This window comes from Sebastes umbrosus, chromosome 10 (genome assembly GCF_015220745.1).
Source record: "Sebastes umbrosus isolate fSebUmb1 chromosome 10, fSebUmb1.pri, whole genome shotgun sequence".
Taxonomy (NCBI): domain Eukaryota; kingdom Metazoa; phylum Chordata; class Actinopteri; order Perciformes; family Sebastidae; genus Sebastes; species Sebastes umbrosus.
The window spans coordinates 12,774,271-12,795,549 of NC_051278.1; the positions used below are offsets into that span (position 1 = coordinate 12,774,271).

General features: G+C 41.7%; 1 protein-coding gene across 2 annotated transcripts; it reads right to left on the minus strand.

Moving 5' to 3' along the window:
- Window positions 1-3,247: 3,247 nt before the first annotated feature.
- On the minus strand, window positions 3,248-21,158 carry mypn (myopalladin). Of its 2 annotated transcripts, XM_037781943.1 has the most exons (21): window positions 20,925-21,158; window positions 18,306-19,406; window positions 13,741-13,916; window positions 13,606-13,657; window positions 13,057-13,495; window positions 12,886-12,957; window positions 12,663-12,804; window positions 11,959-11,982; window positions 11,424-11,540; window positions 10,562-11,324; window positions 8,790-9,878; window positions 8,571-8,703; window positions 7,852-7,929; window positions 6,874-7,095; window positions 6,631-6,780; window positions 6,467-6,546; window positions 6,116-6,242; window positions 5,828-6,035; window positions 5,542-5,707; window positions 4,657-4,790; window positions 3,248-4,548 (listed from the first exon to the last, which is right to left on the minus strand). In XM_037781943.1, exons 2-21 carry the CDS (start codon window positions 19,403-19,405, stop codon window positions 4,370-4,372), a joined length of 5,451 nt encoding a protein of 1,816 aa, XP_037637871.1. In that variant the 5' UTR covers window position 19,406; window positions 20,925-21,158; the 3' UTR covers window positions 3,248-4,369. The 2 variants fall into 2 exon arrangements, with proteins under 2 accessions (XP_037637871.1, XP_037637872.1); XM_037781944.1 differs by lacking the exon at window positions 7,852-7,929.
- Between the last annotated feature and the right edge of the window lie 121 nt (window positions 21,159-21,279).

The following is a 21,279-nucleotide window of genomic DNA, read 5'->3' on the forward strand; positions in this document are numbered from 1 at the left end:
ATATTTCCCTGTTAAACTTACATTCCCACCGATTATGTCAAATCACAAACTGTTAAGGATATAACTCTTAATTAAGTTTTAAATTAAACACAATATTGACAAATTATGGAATATATTTACAGTCAGGTATTAGCAATTAAATAAAACTACACAATGTTGATAAAATGGCATTAAAAGCACATCTTTTAATCTAATTTAAAGGTTTACTGTGTCAAAGAAGGGATTTACTTATTGTATATGCAAACTATCTCACCTCATTGTATAATTAAAAAAAATTAAATCATCAATATTTTACAAATTAACGTTTATAATGTTTTCTGCTTCTAAAATTTATAATTTTTGTATAGAAATGTTAATAAATTTGTGACTCAGTCAATGTTATATTTGACTGCCGTTTATCTCAGGAATAAATCTTTAGGCATCACAATTTAATATTTATTTTATTTATAAATTAAATATGAAATCGTTGGCAGCACTTTGACCATAAATCCATTAGGTTTTATTAAATTACATAAATCCTTTCACTTCTCGTGTAACTGGTCTGCATGTGATAATAACCATAATCTGAGATTAGCCCGAGGCAACAGAAGTGGAAGCAACAGAAGTGGAAGTGTGGCCTGTAACCTGTAACAGCACATCGGGGGGATTATGGCTGTCAAACAATATGTGCCAAGATGGTTAAGAGATTACTGCACCATCTGAGATTAGGAGAGCAGTTTGTGAACAGGTAAAATTCATCTCCCTTGTATATTAAAAAAACATCAGTCAGAAAGGATGTTTATCAGCACTGTGGTCTTAATGAATCACAGTATGTGGGATGCATTAATGTTCCTTTTGTACTTGGGACCACATGTGAAATAAATAATTGATCTGTGTGGTGGTCCGAGAAAAATGAGACAGACAGAATAATTTGTCTGTCTGTCCGTCCCATCTGCCAACATCGAATTCTGTAATTCAGGAGGATGAATCTGAGCAGCGTCTTCCATTAGACACACACACACACACACACACACACACACTCAGACACACTGTTAACGTCAACACACACAGCCACACAAAAAACAACTTTAACCGTACTTTTACTCCACTTTAAATTGTAATAACAATCCCTCAGTTGTGTTTTCAATCACATTAAATTGTGTGTTTATCTGAGAAAAAGATGCATAGAATATGATTTGTTTCTTGTAAACTACTGAAGTACAAAACTTCAGTATTTTGAGTATTTTAATTTATTATACTTTATACTTCTAATATTGTAATTTTGACTTCAATATATTTATCTGTCAGCTGTAGTTATATAAATATATCACAAATATGTGTTGTTATAAAATACCCAACAATATACAGTTCAAATTAATTAAACGTAATTAAAATACTGTTTACACATGAATGCATCAATATCAATAATAATATGTGATAATTTTGCACTTTAAAAAGTAGCCATTCAGCATAATGAGAGCTTTTGATACTGAAATACATTTTTATATATAAAAATATAATACTTCTGTCCTTGTAACTTATTTATAATGTGAATGCAGCACTTAAAATTGTTTTTTATTTATATATTTTATTGAAGGACAGATGCAAGTCATACCATGTACAATGAAGGTAATATTGATCCTTCCCTTTTTCTTTTCTTCAACAAACATCCCTCCCCTCCCTCCCGCCCTAGCGATAACAATAGAAACAAACAAAAAATACACAACGAACAGAAAGGAAAGAAAAAAATAATAATGATGATGAAAAAAGAAAAAATGATAAATAACTATAAACAAAAACACCATCATGGAAAATGACAGAAATGTTGACAGCCAACATGATGCACATTGTGTGTCGAATTTAATTTTAATTTGATTTATAATAGAGTACTTTTACACCATGGTATTGGTCCTTTTACTTAAGTAAATGATCTGAATGCTCCTTTATTTTCTGGTGTCATCCTTTGTCAGGTCCTGTCGCTGTGTACTGACGAACTCAAAGCTTGGGTGTAGAGGCAGGTTATGAATGATTAATCACTCGGAGGCCTAGAATAATGCCCATCTCTGGTATTGGGTCATGGACACAAGCTGATGCTGTCTGGTCATTTTGGGATGGACTGGTTAGCTGTGCAATTAGGCATATAATCCCATCTACCAGTTGGTTCATTGATTACAGATTGATGTAGTTTGCCAGCTGCTGCTTGTCTTGTCTGAGGGCCTCGTCTCAGACGTGGCCCGGCCCTTCCGTGTCTTCCACCCTTTCTTTTTTAATATACAACCTCTCACGTGATTGGCTTGTCTGAGCACCGATGGCTGAGCCATGCTCCCTGTCAAAAGCCATATGTCACCACTGAGGAGTGACCCGTCTGCTCTGACAGAAACATGAACCCTCATAAATCCAGCTCTCCTTATGGAGAAATGGAGATTAGGGCACAAAGCGTATGTTTCAGTAGAGGAGAAAGTGTAAGAAAGGATTCCCTCTGCATGTGTGGTTTGACTTGATAAATCTCATTATCATTACAGGATTAATTTAAAGGAGCAGGGGGAGCTTATGTTTAATTTGAATGAGCAGAGAGAAAAAAGTGTGCCACTACCTTTGGTTTCCAATGTGTGGACTTTTATTGCTGGTTTTGTAACAAACTTAAAACATTATTGTGTCAATACTGCAGAAATCAACACTTAGAAAATATAAAACAGAATTTAAAACATCATGGCAGTATACAGTATAAGTGAGCTGTGAGTGTAAGAAATGAAAAATAATAATTCAACTCATTCAAAGCCCACAGATATTTACTGCACATACAGCAGCCAGTTAACCAGTAGGCCTGGCAGCTGGTCAGATGAGGCTCAGAGTATAATTAGGTCACATAAGGTGAATGTAATTTTATGCCTATTTGAACTCCCTTCCCCTCTAATTGGACTGATTAGCAATGCTTAATTGGCTTGCGAGCTTTCCTATTTGTTTTGAATTTGGCATCAGTTTAAGGTAATAGAGCTCTGATTACAGTCATAAAAAGCTCTCAGTAATGGCAGCAGAAATGAGATATTAGATAGATTCGATTTTAACCCACATTAATGTCAGAGCGACCTACCCCTCAACCCCTTTTAATACATTCTGCATACAGCTCTGAAAATAAGGGATGAAATGAGACAATCTAAACTTCATCAGTTGTGAAGGAGCACTGAAAATAGATTAGATTGATTTCAGGTTTCTGTCTAAGTAGCATGCAGAGTTATAACCACCTGCTCCAGCAAAGTAAACATATCACTCATTTGAATAAATATAACTTTATTCTGAGAAGGACAAAACTATTTTACAATGTGCAACTTGACATCAGTTGAGTTTGTGCTTTCCAACTTTTCTGACTTGAATTTATCTTAATTAAAGTTCAATTATAACCTCTGACAGATACATTTGACTTGTTGGTGTCATTTTAAAGCAAAGCCAACAGTCTGTCTTTACCACAAAACAAAGATCTTTTAGTCTCATCTCACTCATTCCTCTAGAAATACATCTCCAACTGTAGATATGATCGAGATGAATCTTTGTCAATACAAAGATGAATTAAATCGACAGAAAGCAAAACAAATTCGAAGAAGGTTTTTGTGTTTCATCTCCTAGCCATGATTGAGAGTCACATAGCATATTATTATTATGACTGCAGCCACAGTGTGTATACAGTATTGCATCTTCGTCAGGCATTGGCATGCATGCACATGAAAAAACATGGTGCAAAAATGTGAACCAGTGATGAATGTCAAGAAATGATTTTACTAAATGTAGAAAGATCCTCACCTCGCTGGAGACATTTAAATAAACTAAATGGCACATTCAAATGTCTATTAATATACTCTAAACTATCTCTAATTATTAATAAATAATAAGTTTATATAAACTTTAAAAGAAACTATTACTACCAGTTCAGGTATGTATGATTTGCAATAAAAATAAGCGGTGCTTGTACCACTTTGAGAACAGGACTAACAATTAAGAACATTATCGTTAACACGTTATCACCAACATTCAGCAACAACCTCGCTACCGTAGCTAAATATGATGTAGAAAACAAACGTGAGTCATTCAAACAGAGAACACTATTCAACTCCACTGATGGCTCATGAGCTAAGACTTTGCAAATCTGTTTTTTTTCTGTATGTGAAACACTCCTCATATGATTTGAGTAAATAGGAATGGTGACAAACCCACTATCAGTGCTGATAGCTTTAACACAGTAATTCTTTGCCATTCTACTCTGAGTGTATCACTTCAAATGCATCACACAAATCACATGACGATCTGCTCGGATCATCGTTCTCCTTTTAGCCCTCTACGGTTTTGACCTCAGGGGAGGTCTCAGCGTGTGCTGGGAGAGGGTCGCCATGCTGCTGTGTCACAGCTCCTCACTCTCCAGCATGGCCTCGGGAGGAGAGCTGGAGAACAGGATGGGGTTGGTCTCCGATGTGGGGAAAGCAAACTTGATGTCGAGACCCTGGCCCGTCAGAGCTGCGTATCGGCTGCCCGTGCGCTGAGCCGTTTTCATGGGTGCAGGGATGCTCTGATGCCATTGTGCTGAAGGCGCAGCAGATAGCTGGTATTACTACTTAGAGTGACAAGCTCAAAAAATGTGGCACATTTCTTGTTAAAGCTGATAGTTGCACAGCTATGCATAATATTCACCATAGATATCAAGCCTGCAGGTGCAGGATACTATTCCAGCCTCGTTTTTTGCTGACACTGTGTACCAGCCAGCATCGTCTTTTCTTGTTGGCTGGATAAGGAGACACACATATCCTGTTGCATCCTGGGTCATGCTGAAATAAACAGATCAGGGAGAATTAAATCCAATTCCAATAGAGAGTATCTATTGGACTAACTACAAGGAATCTCTGTCTGTCCCTCTGTGTATTATTCACATATCTCGAGAACCACTTATCCAAGCGACTTCACACTTAGCGGATGTATTGCTCAGGACCCAAGGGAGTGCAGTGTTGAATGTGGTACAATTTGGCCAGATTGTGGTGCTATAACAACTAACTTTACGTTTTGACCGTAACTTTTGAACCACAAGTCTCAGAAATGAAATTTTGAATTTTGTCCAAATCAGATTTTTTGCCGATTTTTGGTACAGAACATCTCTGGACCAGGCTGGATTGTTGTTGTTCCATACAGTTATTCTACAGCTGGCCCTCAAAGTTAACTCAAGTGTTGTAGGCAGGGCTTATATTACAAATATGTTATATCTCCTGAACGCTTTGTGTCGATATGTCTAAGTGACCACAGCAAATTTGGTGCCATTTGGCCAATAGGTGGCGCTGTAGCAGCATCATCTAACTATAAAGGAAGTATTCTCTCTCTGTCTGTCTGTCTGTGTATGTATGACTGCCCTTCGCATATCTCAACAACCATTCATCCAATCAACTTCACACTTGGGGGGTGCAAGTAGCTATACCACGGTTCTCGCTAGCAGAACGTCCGCGGGCCAAGCAATCGACCCGTTTCGGACGGGCACTGCACGAGTGTTACAGAAACAGCTACATGGAGAGGCTCAGAACTCCTACTGACCTGATTCTGTCCTTAGTTCTAGGAATGGTGTCATTGTCTTTCTTCCAGAAGATGGCTGGAGGGGGCATACCCACCACCCGACACTCCAGCCTGACTGGAGTCCCGTCAGGAATACCCATGTTCTGCAGCTTCTCTATGAACTGGGGAGGATGCTTCATCTCTTTCTCTAAAGTGGACATGACTTAGATTACTGGAACTTCCCAACAGAGCATGGGACATCACCATTAAGTATTCAACTGATTCTGCGTACGAGCAATTCATTCCTTTTCATTCATTGTATCCTTACCCACAACTTTCAGCTCTAAACTAAAGGAGCTCTGCCCTGCTTTGTTGCTTGCAATGCACGTGTATGTGCCGGCGTCATTCTGCGTCAGAGGATCAATGACCAGAGAATGGACGCCATTCTCCCGCACCAACATCTTGTGGTAAAGGTCTGGATAGATTGGCCTCCCGTTGACCAACCACATCAGCTCTGGGTTGGGGAGGCCGCTCACCTGGAAGATGAAAAACGTTGAAAGTAAGTTGAGGCAAATGTGCAATATTTTTGTATTGCATGCCCAGACCTGCTGCCTACCTTACAGTCTAGTCTACACAGTCTTCCCTCGTGAGCCAGCATGTCCCCCGGTGCCTGGAGGAAGTGAGGCTGGAAAAAGCGCTCCTGGGTTTGCTCACTTTCAACTTCCTGAATGCGGGCTCGCACCCTGTGAAAAGTGAGCAGAGCACGTCATGGGGCTCAGACGCACGCTTTGACATTTATCCATGTGGGTCTTTATCGTGGTGTATGTTAGCATTTTAGTGTAGATGCACATGATCACAAACATATCATAATGGTCAGGGAGGACAATCTGTAATTGGCTGGTTCCTCATGCTACAGAGGGCTCCTTCTTACCTCTGCAGATCACACTGCACACTCAGTCCTGCTCACCTCTGAGAGTGGATAGGTGTCAGTTGGTTTCGGGGAGGTCCTGTCGTGACTATCAAATGACCCGAGCAGCTGATTCGTCCCTGGTGGTCATTAAATATCAAATATCAGATTTTGCAGCTGGTGAGAAGGCGCTGACAACATGAACAGGAAGTGTGAGGTATCACCTGAGGATTAGCTGCCATGATGGTGTAGTTGCCATCGTCATCATTGGTCGTGGACTCTATATGTAGAGCACAGGTACCATCTCCCTCTCTTATCTTCTTGTAATGGGTGTTCTTCCTCAAGACCTGCTTGCCATCCTTGAACCAGTAAACCTGACGAGAGACACATTATGTGGCGGATGAATGTGAGGGTTGAAAGTGACAGATCACGCTGTGATTTGTGTAGCACAGATGTTGACCTCTCACCTTCGGAAAAGGGATTCCCACAACTTTACATGAGAGTGTGACAGGCACGCCTTCCATGGCTCTGTAGTTCTTCAGTTTCTTGTCAATTATGGGTGCGATGCATCTGCCTGTAGGGACGTCATCGTGCTGCACCTCATCATCCGACTCCTCCACCGGCGTCCGCTCCAAACGGAATTCGATCTCGCTCATTAGTCTCTGCTCAAAATTGGACACTTTGTACTCCTGGAAAAGGAAAACCAACACATAAAAGTAATCGCCACCGTCAACTGTCTTGGATTTGGAAGTTTAACACACTGAGATTAGCAACAAATGCTCTTGGAGAGGTATGCAGTAATCAAACATGAGACAACGTGCACCTATTTATCAGGTAGCAACCGGGGTTATAAAGTAGCAATCTATAACTCATATCTCTAAACAAAACGGTACAGATTGTGACTTTAAACCACTTGATGATGAAGATCATGCACTGGCATCCGTCTGACAGGATCATTCCTGGTTGGTAAAGCATTTTGCTCTTCCAACCAAACAAAAAAGGGCTGAAGGTAAAACAGAGAACAGAGGAGGATGAACTGTAGAGGGGAAAGACAAAACTAGCAGGAGATTGTTAGTGTGTGTGAAATGTAAGTAACAATATGCAGGTATGTGAGATTTTTTTAGAAAAGTGTTGCGAAGAAGAAGGACTATCATGTTGGCCTTTTAGGAAAATCTGAAATGCAAACAGAAGAACAGGGCTGCAAGCTTCAGCGGGGAAAATGTCAAATTAGTTAACTGAAAACTGGAGAATACAGCACTAAACAGTAGAGTCGTTACATTTCATTAGCTTAATGGTTGTATGTTAGTGCAGCTGGAATGCTTGATTAGAGATATTGATTAACCATGGTATTTAGACAATAAAGTTTTGCAATCTTGGTCGGAAACATTTTAATAACCCACACGGCCTCGAGCAAAGCAGTGCATGGGACGGGAAGATCCTTGTACCTCATCATAGTTAATGACAGTAGCAGGAATGTTTGGTCCAAGGGGTCTGCTCGCTGTTTTCCTCTCATTACTCGGCTTCTATGAGAGGATAGGGATGGATGATGAACGCCAGCAAAGACACACAAACTGTACACACAAACATGATGGAATAACACACAAGCATGCGTATGTTGCTACGCTACATGGACACACAACAGTGAATGACCGGGGAGGGAATGATGGCTGACGCTCGGCTGAATTGAAGCGAGTTCCTCATTGCCTCTGAGTCAGTCTGAGTGATTTTATGTCCCTTTATCATTTTACATTTTTAAATATCAATCACAAAATGCATGCATGTAGAAACCTGGAGACGAGTGAGAACGCAGCACAGTCTTTGGTTAATATACAGTAAACTTCATCCTTCAAAGCATAAAGAAACTAGATTGCAACAGTTGGTTAGTTAGAAATTTGTGATCACACATCTACATGTCAACAAACTGATCATTTATTGACATATTCACACAGTAGTTTAACATCTAACTGAGCAGGGATGTAATGGAGGCGCTGAAATCCACTTTCTATTTAAAGAATCCAGTGGACTCTTTACAATCTTGTGAAAATATGATTTGTTAATGCAAGTAGTAGTTTGCATTATTATATTTATTTATTCACCACTACATCCCTGCGATTGAAGCACTCAAAAGAGGAGAACACAATCAGATCTGGAGACTACTTATTACCTGTTGATGTGCAAAATGTGGAGTATCGTCTTTAAATCTAAGTTTTCTCTCAATGTCATGGAGGAGAATTTCTTTGCTTTCGCGAATATCTTCGAGAGACGGGATGCGCACCCTTTGTACGTTCTTTTTTAGCCTGAAGAGACAGATGGGAAAAATGTGTTAGAGCTTGTGACAGTACATCAATCTCATATGCATTGTAGTCCGTCAGATAGGGCGTACCCTAAAGGAGCTCCCTTGGGCAGGCCCATTGAGTTTCTGGGCTGACTCGGGGTCAGGGACGGCAGGACGGAGCTCAGGAACGCCACAGGGTTTTGAATGGGGCTGGGGGTGGAGCTGCTGGAGGTGGGAGAGGAGGCCTGGGGAGGCGACTGGGTTCGCATGGCGAACACGCTGTTCAGGAATGACGCCGACACCGGTGTGGGTGAGGACATGAGATAAGGAGGGCTTGTGGGAGACTTGAGCACCCTTGTCGGGAAGAATCTGGGTGGCGGGGAGAACGGTGGGAGAGTAGGGGAGCTGGCTGCAGAGGAGTTGAGCTCAGCGGCCAGCTCTTGGAGCAGAGGGACCGGTGACTCTGTCGGGGAAGGACTCCTAACTGGTGAGAAGGCCTGAGCAGCTATGAACTCTTTAGGCCGGGCGTAGTTGAAGGTGTTGGAGGTGGCGGTGAGGTTCATGAGGGAGGCGTGGGTGCTTCTCAGTTGCTGAGCAGGAGATGTGATCTGCTGTAAGGCCGAGGTTGGATCTGTAAGGGCTGTGCTAAACTTTGGTGCAGGAGGAGAGAAAAATTGGGGCATAGGTGCAGTTCTGGCAAGAGCTGCAGGGGTCAAGTTGAGGTGGGAGGCATGGATGGTGTTCATCTGGGTTACAGGAGCTATACTGAGAGGAGGAGCTGTTCTCAGCTGTGGGGCAGGTGGAGGGGAGGTCACCAGGGACGAAGTCTTTAGCTGAGGAATCGAAGGAGGGGAGCTCAAAGAAGTGTTGAAAAGAGGTGAAAAGGTGGTGTTGAATGCTGGAGCGGAGCTCAGAGAGGGAGCAGGGGGAGCGGTGGTCAGTGGAGGTGCAGAGTGGGTCATCTGCTGCGAGGGCGACGTGGTGTTAAGGTAGGGCTGGAAAGGTGGCGGATGGGGTTCACGGTGCATTCTGGGTGACCACAGCGAACCTTCATTGGAGCTCTGTACCTCGGGCTGGATCTGGATCTGTACTTGGCGGTGTGACTGAGGCTGGGCGGGGGTTTGGGTCGGAGGTTCGGTGTCCTGCTGCTGCTCCATGAGGACCTGGTTGTGCAGAATCTGGAGCTGGGCTGGGTCCCTGTTGATCAAAGCAAAACCAATATTAAAGAACTGACACTATACATGGTGAAAATGAGAGCGGCTCAGTGCACTGCTCTCATAAATTCAGTCCATGCAGTGAACCCCAGCAGGAATGAGCCAAAGTCAGCATGAAGAATATTCTGCCCTTTTATGGGCTACCAACAAGTATCCGACAAACAAAACACTGTCCGAGCTCTAGACACTTTCAGCTTTCATTCTAAACAGGATGCTCTCTTATATTTATCATCAAATTACTGCCAATTTAGTTAAACTAAACAATGCAGGACACATTATCATATTTATATTTGTGTTTTAAGTCTATGATGTACGAAAGCAACAATAAACAGCTCATCAAACCATACAAGATTTCATCTGTAGCATTATCTGAAATATTAGATGAACATAGTAAAAGCATAGAGTTACACTTACAAATAGAAAATGCCATCCTTTGTTTTAGAAAGCTGGAAGGTCCACATTTGAAGTCCGCATGCATTCATTTATGAATTGCAACTGGTTACAGCTGCTAGTTGAGCCAGAGGAGGAGGAACCTCCCACTTCTCAATACAACCCATCTAATTCACTTTGATGGAAAACAAACTGGACATAATTTAGATAACCCATCGACAAAATCTCTTCTTCATCTGCTTGTACTTGTGTTTTGTTTTTATTTGCTCTACTCACAGTTTGGGTTTAGCCAGCACTGGTGGTGGCCCTTTGTTGGCTGACATGTTGCCGTCTTCATCAAACTGACTGGATGCATCACTTTGTTCATCCTCCTCATCCTCAGGCAGTCTGAAGTGCACACGCCGGCCGACTCGGGAGTCTTTGTGGTTTGTCTGGGCGCCTGTCTTTAGGCAGGAGTTAGGAGGGGGATCAGGGAGGGGCACCACAATGAGGCTCCCATTCTGATGGTTTGGGGTCCCCTTAACTTTGGGGCTCGTGTCAGGCGATGTCACTGAAGGTGTGGACACTTCCTGCTCAGCTGAAGTCTCAACCACAAATTGAGAAGTAAAGGGTTTTAGGTATGAGATCACCTGTCCGCCGCTCTGTGGTTCTGGACGCACTCCACTGGATCCAGGAGGGTTCTGGTGGACGTAGAGAGGATCTAAGTATGTGGTGCTGGTGCTGCGAGAGTTGAGGCAGGAGCTGCTGCTCAGGCTGGAGGGTTCCAGACTGGGTAGACTGGTGCGGAGGGGGTCTGGACGCAACATGCTGGAGCCGAGGGGGTCCAGACGGAGGGTGCTGGTGTTCAAGGAGTCCAGGCGTAAGGTGCTAGAGATGAGCGGGTCTAGGCGAATGGTGCTGGAGTGGGGCTTGATGCTGTTGGTCACAGTAACCTCCGGTTGAGGGTTTACAGTGGGAGCTGGTGAAGATTCTTGGATTCGACTGGGCTCCACCGTCACACTGCTGAAAGGCCTCACGTGGTTGCTGTTGCTGCCATTGCCTGATGAGAATCAGAGAGATAGATATAAACATATTCCATCCTTTTATAAGAGTCTTTTATAAGAATACATGATAGCTGAAAGTGAAACAGAAGAGTTACCTTTGACCCTTAGAGCAGCAGCGCTGGACACGGTTCCATACTTGTTGCTTGCTGTACAAGTAAACATCCCCGAATCTTCAGGACAGACCTCAGCAATGACCAGAGTGCATATTCCCTCTAGAGGCGAAAAAATAGTGATACTCACATAATCAAGTCGGTTTGGTTTGACTGCATCATATTAACTTCTCAACTAGAGAGTCTTAATACACTGAGGAAAGATACATGACTTGTGTTTCAGATCCCCAGCAGTGAGGTTTCTTTGTGTCACTGTGGCTGAGAGTCTATCTGCAGCTAAAGCAGGTTGAAGTGATCTGCCATGGTGGTTTGACACAGGATGAGAGACTACCTTATATGGTCCAGAGTCAGGGAAAAGCAGCCCTGGCTTATGTACAGAAGAAGAGCAGAAGCCTTCGCCAGGGCTGTAAACACTTCAGCAGATTAATATGTACACACAACGCAGCATCATATACAGACAGGCAACTGCTTTGGTGCAGTCCACATTTATGTTTTAGACTGATGAGGATTTAATATGTACCTGATTCCGCTGGAGATCTGGGCTCTGAAACAGAAGAGAAATATATTTAGTATATTTACGCTGCTGAATTGCACATTTCACTCTTTAGATACCATTTACACTATTTAAACCAGCTCATTAATAATATTCCCTGCATTGGACAGGATTTGGTATAACTACGATTTCTTTTAGATAAATTACTTTATATTTTTATGTCTCAGGACAAAGTCTCAATGGACAGACAGTACATTAACAGCCGTTTAAAGCAAATTGTAAATCTTAAAAACTAATTATTTGGGTTTTATTTGCACTGAAAGTAATTTCTGACACTAAATCAGGCATTTTGAAGACAATACTAATGTTTTTATTGTAGCATAATTTTTTTTTGTCTGCACTCAAGGTTTTTAAGCAACACTAAATTGTGAGATTACAGACATATATTTGAATTAAACTGAATTAAATTGATAGTTTGGCGAATCCGTGACCCTTAATAGGATAAGCGGTTACAGATAATGGATGGATAAATTAAAATGACTTATTTAAGATGCAATTAAATCTTTAAATCTTAATTAATTCATCTTTCCAAAAACTCCTATTCTTTTTAAAACAAGGCATGTCAAATCTGGCTGCACCATACATTACGAAGAAACAGTGCTTTCAAAAATACTTAAAGCACATTTGCACTTTCAGTAACACCACAGTAGTGGGGCAGCAGCAGAGCTTACTTTTCTGCAGGATCCTGAAATCAGGAGAGTCCTCTATGAGTTTTCCTTCTCTGTACCAGTCCACTCGAGGTGACGGCTCCCCTTTCACACGGCACTCTAGCACCACCAGCTGGCTTTCTGACGCAAGGAGGTCCTGCAGGCTCTGGTGGGACAAGACAGTGTGTGTGTTACACCAATAAACCCATAATAGACAGTAGCAGTATACATCCTTTTATACATTTACCTTTGTGAATACAGGGGCAGCCATGAGAGGTTGGCCGTTAAACCCTTGTGGATAGTGGTTGGAGGTTTGACTCTGAAGATAAAAAACAAACAGAATACATGTTAATTAAAATGTTGAAAAGTTATCATTGAACCGCAGTTATAGAAAAAGGAAGTGTTTCAGCTCTTCTACCTCAGGTTGGGGTGTTTGTGTTGGAGCTGACAGCACAGATGAGACCACAGAGTTCAAAGGCAGTGATGTAGTGATCGCTGCAGCTGTCTGCACTGACTGTGGTGTGGATGTGACAGATATTGACACCTCCTGAACTTCTGAAAGTTCTGTATCGCCAGGTGACAAAGTAGGAAACACCTGCACAGGTGATACTGTTGCCTCCTCCTGAGCAGGGTATGCTGTGGATGCCACAGATGCTTTAGAGGGCTCTGGGACTGGAAGTATAGTGGCGGATGTCCGGACCGGTAGAAAAGGTTCTGGGATTATTTGGTTAGTTGGTGGAGAGGAGAGCTGCTCTGCTGGCTCCTCAGTGGCTGCTGCAGGTTGGGATGATGGACGGTCTTCCTCTACTGCAGAGAGAGTTTCGCTCGATGATGGAGGGGAAGATTCTCTCTGCAGCCTTTGAAAATCACAGGAAGAAAGGAAATGTCTTATTTAGTGTTGCAATAAGGTAGATACAAGTCCACATAAGTTATTTTTTATGTGGGTCTAAATATGGTAAAAACTCACTGGGCTACATGTTCAATGTGCTGTTCCCCCTCAGAATCCGAAGAGGAGGCACCTGTCGGTTTGAATAAACAACCGTCATTAACAGTGTTAAACTGAACTATAAAAGTGTCAGTAACAAAGAAACACGACACTCACCTTCGACATAGATCTCAGCTGACGTGGAGTCAGTGCCATAGAAATTAGATGCAAAGCAAGAGTAGCGTCCAGTATCTTCCTCGAAGGCCTCTGCGATGACCAGAGTGTGCAGCTCGCCGTTGGTGATGATCTGAATGTCAGGGCTGTTCTCCAGCTCCTTGCCCTCACAAAACCACCTGTAATTAAACATATACAGCAAAACTGCTCAGTACAACTTAACATTGTAAGCTTCTTTCAGTGCTTGTATTTTATAAAATTATATTTTAATAATTAATTACAAAATGAAACCTGCTGAAGTAAGTCATTAACTACTTTTTCAAAGGCCTTCTGGTGCATCAAATAGATATTAGAACCACTCCATACATATTGGTCAAAGGTAGATGAGTAAGAATACGAGACAATCGTAGTGAGCTTCAGTGCAACTGGACATGAAATTGGTGGATAGTCTGTATTTGTATGAAATGGTTACATTCAGGATGCCACATTGGCATATTCACCCTGACAATATATACAAATGGGTGATAAATAAAAAAAAAAAAACAACATTAAGTGTCTGTGAAGCTTTAACAGAGGGTTGAACTCCATTCTTCCAAATATATTCCCTCATTTAATTGGGCTTTATGTGGGTTAAGATCTGCTAACTGTGAAGGCCAAAGTATATGATACACATCTTTTCATACTCATTCAATAGGTGTGAGGGAAAAAAATAAATACAGCATAGTATCACAATATTTTGCCTGGCAATATTGTACGGATAAACGAACGTCAAGTATCGGTCTTTCAATATATAAACTATTAACCTCTTAACAATCCAACTCTCTTCTGTCTTTCAGAGGTTGAAGCGGGCTCAACAGGTTAAAGTGAAGATACTGGTATAATATAAAACTAGAAAACCTCAGAAATCAATTGGTATCAACCAAGTCATGTTAAGCATGTTGGGGAGATCTCTGAATAACGCTCCAAAGTTACACTAAATTCTGGCGAGGAAAAACTGACATGGCCATTTTCAAAGGGGTCCCTTGACCTCTGACCTCAAAATATGTGAATGAAAACTCTGAGATGAACAGAGTGGAAAATGTAGATTAAACAGATGTTGACAAACTCATTAATATAAAATAAAAATAATTTGCAGATGAAAAAAGGTAATAAATTGCAATATCGCAATACTCACCATATCGCAAAATGTTTAAAATTGCAATAAGATCATATTGTGTTTTAATTATCGTGATAATATCGTATCGTGGGGCCTCTGGTGTATCCCACCCCTATCATTCAAACCCTCAATGACCCTTTTTCCTTTAATTTGTTGCCTGTCTGTAACTTTACTTGAGTTGTTTTCAGCAAGTACGCTATTTCCTCTTTAGTGATAATACTGTTACGTGACTTAGTAGGATATTCTAAGCTTCTCCTATCCTTGCTTTATTATTTTAAACCCCATCTTTACACAGTTCTCGTTTTTCCTTCTATTAACCTTCTGACACCATTTCTAAAAGGCTGGTATCATGTGGTGTCTTTCCCAGTTCCCTAATAGTGCCCCTGGCTCGGTGCCATTCAGCAGAGTTATGCAGGCCAAGAGAAAAATGTTTTGATGAGCGAGCCCTATCCCCTTCCCTGTAAGACAAGAAGTAACACCAGGGTGCCAGTTCAGAGGCCGCTTCAACGCTCTGTTGATGTTATGAAGATGAGGAGCACAAAACAATTGATCTAAAGGCACATAGAGTAATGTGTTAAGTGTATTTATTATCAAATCTGGTGTCTTCTAAAGTTTTTTTTGTCATCTTTATTAATGAGGGGAAGGATGGCAGATGACATGCAACAAAAGCTGGACTCAATTCAGGTTATATAGGTTATTATATTAAATAATTATGAATAAATGGGCTGAAATCATATTAAAACATGTGATAAATGACAAGAAAAACGTCCTACCTGGCTAACGTTACATACCAGTTATTGGAGTAGCAGTTGGCAACAGTCTATTTATTCATTGTAAAACTATAATAGTAAAAATAATTTTCCCTCTCCTGACCAGCAATATAATGCAGCGGCCTCTACGTCAAAGCACATCTATTCTGAGCAGATGAGGTCTTGATGCTTTATAAAAATCCAGCCAATAAACATACAGGAATGAGGTGACGTGTTACTCTTTGGCAAGACGTCATCATACAGTCATAAATCATATCCAGGCTCATGAATCACATACAGTACATGAAACACTTTTTCAAATAAATACGCAGGCAATTACACTATTAGACTAGACAAGCTGGAATATGCTGTCAATGTTCTGCCTGAGGCGAGTCTATGTCACTTTCTAATGAGTAAGGGTCTAAATTGAAAGCATGAGTAGTAGAGGAGGTAAAGGACCCCGCTCGCTGCTCGCTGCACCTGTCAGGGCTATTTTCCCTCTGGACTTCAGAACCAGAGAGGAGATTCCCTCTGGAGCCTGGGAGCTCTGACTGGCTGACCCAATCACATACGCATAACGCTAAACATAGACTCCGTATACACACAATGCTATACCCTGACGCACCACAGACACTACACCGCTGCAAACTGATGGGAAATATGAACCTGACAAGTCTATTTTGACTCCTTTAAGTCATAGTTACTAACCCAGTAGCTGCAGAGGAAGGAGAAACAAACATCACCAATGAAAAAAAGCTTTATGTTAACAGCCAAATAAGAGAGAAGCTTGAACACAATATTAAGGAAGTAACATTTAAGTAGAAACCACTGAAACAGAACTCAGCTCTTCAGACTTTTGTAAGAGCCTGAGACCAAAAACTAAAAATCATCTTACCAAACTGTTCATGCTTCTGTCAAGAGCTCAGTAGGTTCCATTATCAGACGCGACTACAGCTTGCAGTGCCAGTCCGGTCTAAAAATGGCAGAGAGCTACATTCTCCCTGGACACTTTTCTGTTGGTGACTCAACAATGTCCAGTAGGACTAACAAACCCATGCCCTCTATAGTCTGAAACCTCAGCTTCACTTCAATTCAAGGCTTTGTTGTCCTGGGAGTGCGAGTCCGGCCAGGGTTTTAAAACATATCTGACAAAACTGCCATAAAAAAGCTCCAGACAAGCATTAACAAGAGTGTAAATTAGTAAGCACCATCATGTTAGTCTTCAAAATGTATTCTGCTTTACTCTGTTACCTGAATACAATGAGAAGTGTGAATCCCTCTCCTAAATGGTCGTTAATTAGGATGGCACTCTCATTAGAATCTGATGTTATTCTTCTTAAGAACGACAGATGTGATTCTCATTTGTCCCAGATATAACCCTGACCACCAACAAACACACACAAACAAACACAAACACACACTCCGCACCATTCAGAACCAGCTGTTGGCTATCATCACACGTCACTTCTGTCTGGATCTCCAAAGAGAGAAACACCATTCCTCTTAACTCACACGTCTCAAAACACTTTGTAATAATGATTCAGTATTGTCTGAGGCTCAGGCACAGACATGGAGTCTGACTGACACTGGCTTTGTCTGGCTGATACCCATATTATTATTTCAGAGTTAAAAAATCTACAATAAATTGGCCAATATATATACATTTTTAACATAAATGCATAAGACATACACAAACAATTTTTTTCTGGTGAACAAACTGAGAGTCAGACCGTTCCTACAATAATTCAAACATATCTTTTGCACTTGTCTACAGCAATTTCTTGTTACATATTAGCAGGCACAGGTGGCAATACCTGTAAATGTATAAGTTAATATTGAACGATAATATTGGGCTCTGATATACACCCTGTATTTCTCTGTATATTTTTTAAAAGCTTTGACAACAGTGCTCTAAAATTCTTTCATCTGCCAAATAATACTGAGACTCCATCACAGGTTAAAGTCCTGCATTGAAAATGTCACTTCAGTAAAATATGTATTATTAGCAAAAATGTACATAAAGTATCAAAAGTAAAAGTACTCATAATTCACAAAATTGTTCCCGTTAGTGTTATACAATTAGATATTAAATGATTGGATTATTACTGATGTAATAATGTGTTTATTGTTTTACTGTTGAAGTTAGTTGTCTAGTTAGTAGACTTTTTATACACTGTTGGGTGGTTACATTTATAATATATATTATAAGATCATAATATGTTTTGTATGTAAAGTATCTAGTAACTAGAGCTGTCAAATAAATGCAGTGGAGTAAAAAGTACAATATTTCTCTCTGATATGTAGTGAAGTAGAAGTACAAAGTAGCCTAAAATGGAAATGCTTTAGTATAAGTAAAGTACAAATACCCCAAATTTGTTCTGAAGTAAAGTACTTTAGTAAATTCTATCACTTAGTAAAACTAATATCACGACATCTTACCCTAAACTCTTGTTCTCGTAAGATCTTCCACAAACAAAAAGGTAATCCAAATGGATCCAGATCCTTCAGTACGCTGCAAAATCTCCACTGACACTACCTCACAGCACACTGGCCTTTCTGCTTTTTCATGTAATGTAGACTCGTTTTAAAAGATCATGGAAGCAGAAAGGCTTACTGTAACTCCAGCTAAGAAATAAACTGATATCAGAACTTATTTGCCTTACCGGACTTCAGGCACAGGGAGTCCTCTGACAATGCAGTCCAATTGGACTTTGCTGCCCTCTGGAACCTCCCTGCTTTTCAATTTCTGGATGAAACAAGGAGGCTCACACGCAGCCTCCGCTGGGTATGGAGTTTCTGTCAGGGCACAGCTTTCAGCCTCCTCCTTCTGCACCTCCTGGGAAACAGAGTCTTGCTGCTGCTCCCCAGTAATCCTGCTGTCCTGAAACTCTACGTGCCCAATCCCAGAGTCCAGCTGGGGCTCTGGTTGGTGGCTAACAGCAGGGCTGGGTCTCTCCATCTCCACCTCCACGGGCATGGCAGAGCGCTCCCTGTTGTCTGTGCTGAGGGGATGAACCGTCCCATCGCTCTGGCTCTTGTTCTGGTTCCTACTCCTGTGGGATTTGGACCCTCTCGGTCGTACCCGTTTGGAGCTGTTAGCCTTGAAGAGAGAGGAGAGCTCCTCAATGAAGTCTGCTGCCTTGTTGAGGAACTCCTTCTTGGACTGGGTCTCCACACCGTATGGGGCGTTCCTCGCCGACCTGTCAAAGTCGTCGAATCCCTCACCGGAGTCTCTTGTGTTCCTGATCATGTTTTCCTGCTGTGCGGACGCTTTGTGCATCTTTCTGTCTGATGTGAATGTCGTGTGTGTTGCTGGCAGTTCTCTGAGTTCAGGGGCTGGCTTGGTGAAGGGCACAGTGGAGGGGGCGGCAAAAGGAGCAGGAGAGGGGTTAGCAAAGGGAACAGATGGGCGTTCGGAGGAAGAGACTGAGGAGATGTTGGAGGGGGTTAATGGTGTGACAGAGGCCTTGACCTCTGCCCTCTCCTCTCGAGACTCATGTCCAATGGCCTGGCGGGCCAGGTTCACACTCTTATCCAGCTCCTCTTGGCTGAGGAACGCTGAGAGGTCTGGGAATTGGGGATCATTGTGGCCCACAGAGTCCTCAGCCTTGCCTTTAAGTGACCCGTAGATCTGAAGGCGTGAGGAAGAAGCGTCCGAGCGGCTCATCTCGCTGTGGCGCTGCTGGGCTTTGGCTTCTGCCAGGTAGCTCTCTCTTAAGAGCTGAGACAGTGACGGTGGCTGGTCAATGTTGTTCTCCTGCATGCTGTGGAAATATTCACAGGATATTCAATTACATTCCACACTATTCAAGTATCTGTGTGGAGAAAATACTCTATACAAAACATAACTAAATGTTCACTGTGATGGATGGATCTCTACAAGTTAATTTTCATACTGCACTGAAAATGACTGAAACCAGTGGCTGTCTGGAGGACCGGACATCAATCTAAAAGCATATAGTATGACAAGCTGGAGAACTGAAACGATTAGTCAATTAATCGATTAGTCGATCGATAGAGAAGCAAAAATGCTAAAAATGCACAGATTCCACCGTCTGTGAAGATTTGCTGCTTTTCTTTATCTTCTTTGAAACTAAATATCTTCGGGGTTTGGACTGTTTTTCAGACCGGCAAGCAAACAAGAAAGACGTCCACTTGGTTTTGGGAAATTATGAAATTTTTCACTATTTTCTGACATTTTATAGAACAAATGTTTTATCAATGAATTGAGAAACTAATCACAGTAAGATTTATTCTAATCGTTATTTGCAGCCCTAATGTAAAGTATATGCAACTTGCAGTAAATAAGATGTCTAACAGACCTTTTAAATGACTACAGAAACTAAAGGAAGAATGACTAATAGTCAGAAGTCAATTAAATGTTTTGATTCCTTCACATATTTATTAGATATATCTGATAAATACAGTAAAGAGCTAATAAAAACATTTACCGATGTGTACCTTAGATATAATTCACATTAATATTACACTTAAATAAAAAATATTTGGTGAAAAGATGGAACATAAGTGCAGAGGCTGTAGTTAAAAGCAGGTTATATGTGGTAAAAATAGTTTTTTTATATTAGCCTAATTTCAGCCTTCCTTTGGCCTCAACAGGGGATCAGGTTCAAGCCCTGAAACCAGATCTGATGGGACACAGGCAGGCTTCCACCTCATACCAACACTTAAGTGACGTTTAGTCTTTGCACAACTTTTTGACACTAGGCATGAGCAAGTTATTGAGTACAGACATGAGATAGGGTACACATATGCTACTGACACTCAAATCTGCGCAATTAAGAGAGGCAGCAATGCCCTTCCAACGGACCTGAAGCTGCAGCTGTTGTGTACATTAATCCTTTGCAAACAGGCTCCAAGCCCATCGAGTCATATCTAATAATAGCGAGGGGTCAGTTTACATGAAGAAAATCAACACAAAAAAAGCAGTCCCACTCATGCTGTGTGCCCTTGTTGTCATGATTTTGATTAGACACAACAGTCATTAAGCAAATATCACAAACAGAACTATAATTATCATAAATGGAACATTGCTGAGTGAGATTGCACACAGTTCACAGCCCACGCAGATGAAGCTCAGGCTAAACACAGCAGGCAGGTTAAGATAATTCAATTTAACATTCAAACAGAAATAGACTCGAGCTTGTCTGAGGCTCAATGTCAGAGATTTTCTCAGTCTATACACAGCATATGAGGCTGATGCCAGAAGATAGTCAACAGGACACAGTGAACAACAATTAAATTAGGGGGGTGGTTTGTTTTACCTTCAGAATAAACCCAGCTGGCCCCTGTGAAGGACTGGTAAATCCTCAGAGTGCACCTGTGCTCAAAGAGGGAGATTCTGGTCTTCCGGTCGGCTGCCACCTGGGGAAATCTTGGACACAGGCAGCTGCCCCAGCCTCCCTGGTTTTAAAGCACAGAGTTCACCTTGGAGTTTACAGGAAAATATGGAGCCGAGTAGCTAGGGTAACCTGTCACCAGTACAAGTAGCAACATTTGTCAGTGCAGTAGTCGCAGGTTATTTTAGGGAGGCCTGGCCCATGTGTCTGGGTGGCGTCCCAGCTCATTGGCCAGGGGGGTAAAGGGATTCCTCCTCCAGGGGTCCGTCAGAGGCCTCCA

Coding starts and splice junctions, on each gene's coding strand:
- mypn (XM_037781943.1), bottom strand. CDS start 19,405: ATGCAGGAGAACAACATTGACCAGCCACCGTCACTGTCTCAGCTCTTA. Junction 12,958..13,056: donor CACAAACACCCCAACCTGAG/GTAGAAGAGCTG, acceptor TTTTATCTTCAG/AGTCAAACCTCCAACCACTA. Junction 4,549..4,656: donor CTGCAGGCTTGATATCTATG/GTGAATATTATG, acceptor CTGCGCCTTCAG/CACAATGGCATCAGAGCATC.